This window comes from Triticum aestivum, chromosome 4A, assembly GCF_018294505.1.
Source record: "Triticum aestivum cultivar Chinese Spring chromosome 4A, IWGSC CS RefSeq v2.1, whole genome shotgun sequence".
In the NCBI taxonomy this organism is placed as follows: Eukaryota; Viridiplantae; Streptophyta; class Magnoliopsida; order Poales; family Poaceae; genus Triticum; species Triticum aestivum.
The window spans coordinates 670,120,221-670,128,718 of NC_057803.1; the positions used below are offsets into that span (position 1 = coordinate 670,120,221).

General features: G+C 46.2%; 2 protein-coding genes across 3 annotated transcripts; one reads left to right on the forward strand and one right to left on the reverse strand.

Moving 5' to 3' along the window:
• Positions 1 to 208: 208 nt before the first annotated feature.
• LOC123088013 (putative wall-associated receptor kinase-like 16) lies at positions 209 to 4,486 on the reverse strand. Of its 2 annotated transcripts, XM_044510145.1 has the most exons (4): positions 4,126 to 4,486; positions 2,092 to 3,003; positions 1,809 to 1,970; positions 209 to 1,590 (listed from the first exon to the last, which is right to left on the reverse strand). In XM_044510145.1, exons 2-4 carry the CDS (start codon positions 2,909 to 2,911, stop codon positions 407 to 409), a joined length of 2,166 nt encoding a protein of 721 aa, XP_044366080.1. In that variant the 5' UTR covers positions 2,912 to 3,003; positions 4,126 to 4,486; the 3' UTR covers positions 209 to 406. The 2 variants fall into 2 exon arrangements, with proteins under 2 accessions (XP_044366080.1, XP_044366079.1); XM_044510144.1 differs by lacking the exon at positions 4,126 to 4,486 and having other exon boundaries at positions 2,092 to 3,025.
• Positions 4,487 to 7,574: 3,088 nt separating this feature from the next.
• LOC123083005 (early nodulin-93) lies at positions 7,575 to 8,498 on the forward strand. The gene is made up of 3 exons (XM_044505170.1): positions 7,575 to 7,716; positions 7,856 to 7,917; positions 7,998 to 8,498. The coding sequence occupies exons 1-3, from the start codon at positions 7,653 to 7,655 to the stop codon at positions 8,181 to 8,183; spliced, it is 312 nt and encodes a 103-aa protein (XP_044361105.1). The 5' UTR covers positions 7,575 to 7,652; the 3' UTR covers positions 8,184 to 8,498.

The following is an 8,498-nucleotide window of genomic DNA, read 5'->3' on the forward strand; positions in this document are numbered from 1 at the left end:
AACACAAGAATCTTACCTTTGTCACATCAATACGATTAACTAATGGCCTGTATATACAGCAGGTCCACTGAAGCATTAGCTGTAATAGATCTGATACTGCTCAGTAAACTGATTTGATCAGTGTGGATACATTTTACTCTCCAAATTATTACAAAATCATTACAATCAACTGCCAAAAGGCATGAATGAAAAGCAGCAAGCAACACAAGAAGGTCAAATATTCCGTAACCAACATAACCAAAACTAGGACATAAATGTAGTAATAACCAATTACTACTTCTACATAATACTTGGTACCACAAATACAGGACAAATACTGAAAATACACTTGAAGCTCCAGGCCTCTAACACATACACACACACTCTTGGCAATACTACTCGCATGGTGTAATAATAACTGAAACCATCACCTGGGTGTCTCTATACCTATTCCAGACATGTGGGGCCCAGTTGAAAACGTGCTCGATGATGGAGGATCGCGAAGAGCCGAAGCTGCAGGTGAGGAGCACACAACCAGACATTCTGTTTTGCCATGCTCGAGCACCAGTTTCTCCCTCCAGGTGCTTCGCATAGCCTTCAGCTTGTCAGCCACCTCGGTCATGGAAGGTCTCTCTTCCCCCCTGGCGCTCAAGCACATCCTTGCCAGCTCAGCAACTTCTCCCAGAAGCATCTCCATGCTGTCACCCACTATGCTTGTGTCCAGTATGCCATCAAGGCTACCATCCTTCATCGCGAGCAGGAAGGACGATGCAAGGCTCTTGCCTTCCTTGGGTCCATCGTGGTAGATGGCCGTCTTGCCCGTGATCAGCTCCAGCAACACAACACCAAAGCTGTAAACGTCGCTCTTCTCTGTTAGCTGCCGCTCCTGCAGGTACTCAGGGTCGAGGTAACCCATGGTGCCCTGCACCAATGTCATAAACTGAACCTCATCCTTGGGGAGCATCCTTGACGCCCCAAAGTCGGTCACTTTCGCCATGTAGTTCTCGTCCAAGAGAATGTTCATAGACTTAACATCCCCATGTACTATAGGCCGGTTCATGGACAGATGCAGATACGCCAGTGCTTCTGCTGATTCTTGAGCGACCCTGAGACGGGTGTCCAGAGAGGGAGGTGGACTTGTGTAGTTACGATGGATGAACGCAAAGAGAGTGCCATTAGGGATGAACTCGTAGACCAGCATTGGAACTTCCACCTCTAGACAGCACCCTAGAAGCCTGACCACATTCCGGTGGTTGGTCTGTGAAAGTATAATAATCTCCTGTACGAATTCGTCAGTTTCGGCCACGTTCATGATCTTCGAGCGCTTCACAGCCACTACCCTGCTGTCCTTGAGAATGCCCTTGTAGACAGTGCCATGACCACCCCTGCCCAGTTCTCTGCTCTTGTCAAAATCATTTGTAGCCTTCTTCAGATCTTCTTGCGTGAATATTCTCAATGTATCAACTTGTTTTGACATAATTTGGTGATATAATATCTGACCACCATTCTGATCAAAGAATCTTTCCTTCTCTTTCTTCATCCTCCTTTTCTGATACTCGGCCCGTAGAGCCAAGATGCAAACCATGAGGAAGACGACACTGATGGATATGCCTGGAAATCATGACAGTTAATTACCATCAGTTCAGCTAGCAACGTTGCTCACATTTGGCTAAAACTTAGTGCCATATATAGTGCAATCATGCCATTGTTTTTCTATATGACCGTGTCCAAACTGAACTTGGATTTATATAACTGGCCTAAAAAGTGCAATTAAGTAGTGTGTGCACAAGCGGTGTGCAAAATATTTTGACTGTTAACAATCCCATTACCTAACACAATTTTCAGCGCTCTCTTTGGGTCAGATCGAACGCAGGGTATGCTCTTTGGATCGTCACTCCTGAATCCTGATGAGCAAAAACAGGTGTAGCTTCCCACAGTGTTTCTGCATTTACCTTTGCAGGGATTCAAGGATTGGTTGCACTCATTAATGTCTGTCATTTCAAGGAAGTGAAGAGCATGTCAACATGGATCAACAGAATATTGCATTCCATAAACAATAAGCTGACAGAAAGGAGATAGTATAGGTTGATTCTGCTAGATGCATATACATACCTTGGCACCCTCCTTGTAGGTATGGATTGCCTTCATAACCTTGAGAACAGCTGCAGCGGTAACCGGAGCCATTGGGCACATCAACACATTCGCTGTTCATGGCTTGGCAGGCAGACTGTGATCCCATCTTTGTGGCTTCCAAACAACTTTCATTACCAACAACCCAATCGAGTACCAAAGGAACCCCATCTGTATGCTTACTTGCGAAATTTGTAGAGTTAACATAGGAATGATCAAACTTGAACCAGTCCTTCACAGCAACGAATGAGTAGCTGCAAGGACTGAAAGACTGGATGGTAGAGTTGTATATAGGTGGTAGTGGCTGGGATCCAGCGAGGAACGCGCTGATGTTTCCTGAAACAGGGGCCTGGCAACAACCCATGCCAGAGCACTCTGTTCCATTATAGATGCTGCTTGTGTCAAAGCAAGATGAAATGCATGAGTCAGCGGTATAGTACTCAAGCTGGTTCTTGCCCTCGGCTTGTCCCACAAGCACTGCAAGTACACCACAGCCGATTGATGCCAACTTGTTCTTGGTGTTGGAAACCGTATGAAAAGGATCAAGATATAAGACGTCCAAATCACTGGTGCTATTACTGCCATTGCTGTAGTTACATTGTGATGATATTTGTGGGTTCTGAACACGAACCTCACCCAAGTTAAGAGTGATGTCCAGTACTCTAAGTCCGTTTGAGCCCAGATATGCTCCAGTCTCATTGCATGTGACATTAAAGGATTCTCGGAAGCAGCCTTTTTTAGTGCCGAATGGGTACGGAATGCTCACATTGCCACAATTGCCTGGGCAGCCAGGCAGTGCCATGCTGATGCTCCCAGAGGTCCCAGACCCATAAGCAACAGTAGTACTATGTTGTAGGGTTAGGGTGGCGACGACAAGTATTAAGAGCTTCTGACCTGTAGGCAACAACCAAGACATGTATCATGTACATATCAATCTATAAAGGATGGATGCATGTTATAGTAACTGATGTGGGTAATTTGTTCCCCCAATACTAAAAAATTGCCTAATACAGTATACTAGTAGATAGCAAATACTGCTTTCTTTCAAAATATGTCAACACCATTCCTTCAATCCAAACACTGTTTAGTGGAGATCCCTTAAAACTTTAATCATGTGGAATGAATCGGTAGTTAGTTCAGAGTTTGATCCAACTCCTAAAAGCATTTCGACCCAACAATCTAAGAACTGGATGAAGAAAATAAATGTATTTCCAGTCTTTGAGAGTAAACACGGATTCTGAATGTCTCTCTAAGTTATTCTCTGATTTCAAGTCTTTTTTCACCATATAAGAATTGAACTATGCAGCTCAAGCACACATTAAGGCGCACAGTTTTTTAGTGATTCATACTGGATGCATTTTTTCTGTTGTTCGAGCACCACCGCTTTTCATGTTTTTGTTCCATTTTACATCTTGAAGTAGAGAATTTTTGAAAAAAAAAAACCTCCTATAACTGAATAACACTCCAATCCCTATTGCCACCAAACACGGCCTTATTTCTTCCATGCCACTACTTCGTGAAACTGATTCCATACATGCCGGCATCGTCAAACCTCCATCTTCATCCCAACGAATAAGTGTGCAAAAAATCATTCTTGCCACTGATTTCACATGTAAAGTACTCCATCCCATAATATAAGAACATTTCTGACACTAGTGTAGTATTAAAAACGTTCTTATATTTTGGGACAGAGGGAGTAGTGAACTAAAAATCGTTCTTGCCACCGATTAAGTGCCAAAAAAATCATCAAACTCTACACTGCAGATTGCGTTTCAATCAATTTATTTATTTTGTTCCAGCAATACAGTATGCACATAATGTATCTATCTATACTGTTGTTTTCTTGCCATCTGCTCCAGGAAAGAGCATCAGCCAATTTCGAACAGAAGGAGATATATCGCTCAGGGAGTAGGGCACAAAGATTCATAAAGTCTTCTTCTACTCCCAATTTCACCGCCGGCACCACATACACGAGACAGGCAACAGATTGCGTCGTACGGCTAGGGTTCCCCGTACCTTACAGGGTCTGGTAGCCCCGAACATAGCGCGGCGCGGGGGCCGAACACGCCCGCGGAGGAGGACGGCGGGCGCGGGCAGTGTTGGGCGCTCGAATCCCACGTGGTGGCGGCGCCGGCTTGAGGAACCAGGGCCGCCGACCGCGAGAACTCGCCGCCGGCGGACGAGGGCCAAAAGGTGTCGCGCCGATGGTGGTGCGGAACGGGGGACGGGCATTTCCATCTGCGTCAGGCATCTCGGCGGCGGCCATGGCGTGCCGGGAGGCGGGGATTTGCTCAGGCAGGAGGCAGGTCGGAATTGAGAGGTGGGGGACTCGGCTGCGGGTGCGGGGTGTATTGTAATTTCAGAAATCCGAAGAGCTGGCTGACAAAGCGATCATTTTCTCTTGTTTTTCAAGCTATTTTGTTGAAGAAGATGGAGAGTACGTGCTGCAGAGTTAGATTATCTCTATGTACTAGTATTTGCTAAGGGTGTGGCTAGATCTCAGTCGACTGAAATTTAGCAATCCTGATATCCTAATGCTCAATTATACTTGACAAAAAAGAATGTATCTAAAACTAAAATAGGTCTAGATACATCTCATTTTATCCGGTTTTGATGACAAGTATTTTCGGACGGAGGGAGTAGTATACATCATTCTTGTCGTACGTGCTTTAGATAGTGCGCAGTTTCAGCTGCAGTGAGCTGTCATACTGTAATACTAACAACCTTTCAATATGACATCAAAGTTGGGAAAAATAAAATCTAAATTACATTTATCTGGATACTGAAAAACCCTGCTAGAAAGTACTACTTACAAACAAATTGCAAAACCGACACGGAGCTAGTAAAAATCATGCGAGTGTGTGTTTGGGGCATGGTTTTGGGTACCGGGCGGAATATTCGGATACCGCCCGGTTACCGCGTTTCTCGCCACCCCGAGCGAATTCTTTTGATTTTTTTCGAATTTTTTGAATATAAACTCTGGCACTTAGGTTAGATATATTAGGAACCCCATTGCAGCTTGTTTTTTTACACAATTTTTATGATAAAAAGGAAGATGATGTGAAAATAATTGTTGAGTCCAGAGATGATCTATACAAGAATAAAAAAAATTGAATTCAAAATTCAAATTCAAATTTCGTCCGAATTTTTGCCGGATTTCGCGGTAACCGAGAATTTCGGTGGCCCGCGAGAAAAAATGTGCACTTGGGATCCAAATCCTTGGTTTGGGGTGGGCTAAGGCGGCAGGAAACCCGTTCCTGTATGTAGAGACCAATCCATTGTGGGCGACGGCGTGCGTGATCGATGAGTTTGGGGTTGGATGATCTTTGTAGTACGAGTTAGCAACTTAGCGGCGTATGTATTGTATGTATATTTTCCATGTATGTAGAGACCAATCCAGTGTACAGTCAAGTCTCCTCCGGTGTATTGTATGTATATTTTCCATGGGTGGGAACTGGAGTACTTGTCAGCGTGTAGGTGTGTGGCTGTGGCCGCAAGCAAGTCGTCTCTTCCAGCCATCGATCTCCGTCCGTCTGTCAGATTGATCTCAAGATCGTTCAGTCTATCGCCCTCTCGATCGGATCGGATCGGACCAAAGACCGCCACCTGCTTGTCGCTCATATTTTCAGACTGAAATTTCGCGCCATCTTAACTAAGCAGCACATGCAAGTACTCCTTCTCGCATGACTTGTCAGTGTGCAGGAGTATTATGCAACGTGTGGCTGGGCGAAAAGACTCTGGAAATCACAGCTCTCTCTCTCTCTCTCTCTCTCTCTCTCTCTCTCGCAATGACGACGATGTAGAAAGTACCCGCGCGCGGTGTAGAAAGTTCTGCTGCGAAACTTAGTTTACGTTCTGTTCAGTTCAGTTCAGTTGCACCCCGTTTACGTTCTGTTCAGTTCAGTTGCCCATCTCTCTCTCTCTTTTTTTCTTTAATTATGCGAGGATTAGTTGCCCATCTCAACGAAAGATCTCACGGATATAGCATTGATTGAGACTTCGTTGAGTCCTGATCGACTGAAACTTAGCAAGACTGTAGTTGAAAACAGACGCGTGCGTCTATGTGTGTCATACATGTGTTTTTTCCGTGGAAGTACTCCCTCCGTCCCAAAATTCTTGTCTTAGATTTGTCTAGATACGGATGTATCTAATACTAAAACGTGACTTGATACATCCGTATTTAGACAAATCTAAGACAAGAATTTTGGGACGGAGGAAGTATATACGTATCCTTTCTCAAGCGCCGGAAATGAAGATGTTTTTTTCTAAAAGATTTTCCATTTCTGAAAAGCTACATCATTGCTTAAGGCATCTTCAACGCTGACTTTCAAACTGCCCATAACCATCTGGACCGCGTAGTTCGAATGTGTTGTGCCATCCAACAGAGGGCATGTATCGGTCTGCAGAATGGTCCGGGAGTACTTTCTTCTGCAAACCGGAGACAAAACGGGGGGTCTTTGCGGGTGTCCAGACAACACCCGCGATCGCTTCTAAAATTAGCTCTCTCTGCCAACGACCATGATGTAGAAAGTACCCGCCCGCGGTGTAGAAAATTCTGCTGCGTGGGCGACGGATGTACAGACTCACGCCAGACAGGTTACATGGGGCGATCGTCGCGGAGCAATGCTAGGTTCACAGGGGCTTTTTTCACGTGATCAACGGACTGGCTAACGTGGGGGCTTGGGATTGTAAGTTAGGGATGAGGCAGGCCCCACCCTGCTGAAAATCAAGGAAGAGAGGTTAGTTAGTTGAAAAGATTAAGTAAAACATCCATAATAGTCCGTGTGTATAGGTTTACTGATCGTCGCGGCTTCGACCGTGCACCCCGCTTACTGTTCTATTCAGTTCAGCTGCCCATCTTTCTTTCTTTCCTTTTTATGCGAGGATTAGTTGGAAATGGACGCTACGTCTACGTGTGTATGTACATGTGTTTTTTTTCATGAAATTATGTATTCCCTGTGTCCGAAAATACTTGTCGCAGAAATGGATGAAGGTATTTTTAGACTCAGAGAGTATGTACCAATGCATGCATATATACGTAGCCTTTGCTCACGTGCCGGAAAGAAGCCATTTCTGAAAAGCTGCGTCACCGCTTTTCCACTAGTAGTTTCCCGGCAGGCAAGGCAGGGAAGGACGCCGGCGAAAGTAGCGAACCGCTCGCGGAGTTTGCCGGATCGACGCGGCCGGGTTGGCGCAAAACTGGGAGCGCCAAAACGGAGGGCACACTGCACTCGGCACATGCTCCTAGTAGTGTTATCCTACGCAGAGTTGCCTCCTCTTTTCCAGTTGCAGTGGAGTGCAGTGCACGTGAGTGTTATCCTGTGCTCTGCCCGCCCGCCGGTAATGGCTAGCTCGCTTGAACCACGGTCTCGATTCCCTCCCCACCGTATCAAATCGTCTTCTTGCCCTGCAACCTATATAAATCCGGCCAGAGCACATTTCCTATCCATCTCATCTCACTCACACCGTCACACAGACACAGTTACACTGCTGCAGATACTTCACTGCTACTGCCAGTTCACTTCCCTCGGGTCTCTGCCGAGATGTCGACGGTGACCCGTGCCTACCTCGATCAGAAGCTCGCCGCCGCCCGGCGCTGCTCCAGAGGTAACAAAAAGGAACGATATGATGTCGCGCTGGTTTACCATGCCGGCAATGCCCTTGCCCTTCTGTTCTAGTAGTACATTGCATTGCAGCTTTGTGTGGTACTGGTACTGTCTGCTGAAACATGTCTGTGGAACTGCAGAGGCCGCCGTGGCGGGAGCCAAGGCCGCGGCCGTCGCCACCGTCGCTGCCGCAGTACCTACAGTAAGTAGCCATTCAGTTCTTTGACGAAATCCTTGCACGGTTCATAGCATGTCTCATGGATGCGTTACCTGTAACTTCAGCTGGCCAGCGTGAGGATGCTGCCGTGGGCGAGGGCGCACCTGAACCCCACAGGCCAGGCGCTCATCATCTCCACCGTCGCTGCGATGGCCTACTTCATCGTCGCCGACAAGACCATCCTCTCCATGGCCAGGAAGCACTCCTTCGACGACGCGCCAGACCACCTCAAGAACACCTCCTTCCACTAATTAGCCCACAATAGATCCATTAGTGGCGCGCAATAAGATACTCCCTCTGTCCGGAAATACTTGTCGAAAAAATGGATATATCTAGTCGTATTTTAGTTTTAGATACATTCATTTTTACCCGTTTTCGTGACAAGTATTTTCGGACGGAGGAAGTACTACTATTACTAGTAGTATAATGTTCAACAATTATGTGACATCACGCGAGGCTTGCAGACAGCGAGTGCTGTACTGCGCTGCTCTGCGTGCAGAAGCACTAATCTCATGTATCCGTGTATCCAGCCAGTAATCTTGAATTAATAATAACCTGCATTTGTA

Coding starts and splice junctions, on each gene's coding strand:
- LOC123088013 (XM_044510144.1), bottom strand. CDS start 3,025: ATGTCTTGGTTGTTGCCTACAGGTCAGAAGCTCTTAATACTTGTCGTC. Junction 1,971..2,091: donor CCTACAAGGAGGGTGCCAAG/GTATGTATATGC, acceptor TTGAAATGACAG/ACATTAATGAGTGCAACCAA. Junction 1,591..1,808: donor AGCGCTGAAAATTGTGTTAG/GTAATGGGATTG, acceptor CATGATTTCCAG/GCATATCCATCAGTGTCGTC.
- LOC123083005 (XM_044505170.1), top strand. CDS start 7,653: ATGTCGACGGTGACCCGTGCCTACCTCGATCAGAAGCTCGCCGCCGCC. Junction 7,717..7,855: donor CGCCCGGCGCTGCTCCAGAG/GTAACAAAAAGG, acceptor GTGGAACTGCAG/AGGCCGCCGTGGCGGGAGCC. Junction 7,918..7,997: donor TCGCTGCCGCAGTACCTACA/GTAAGTAGCCAT, acceptor CTGTAACTTCAG/CTGGCCAGCGTGAGGATGCT.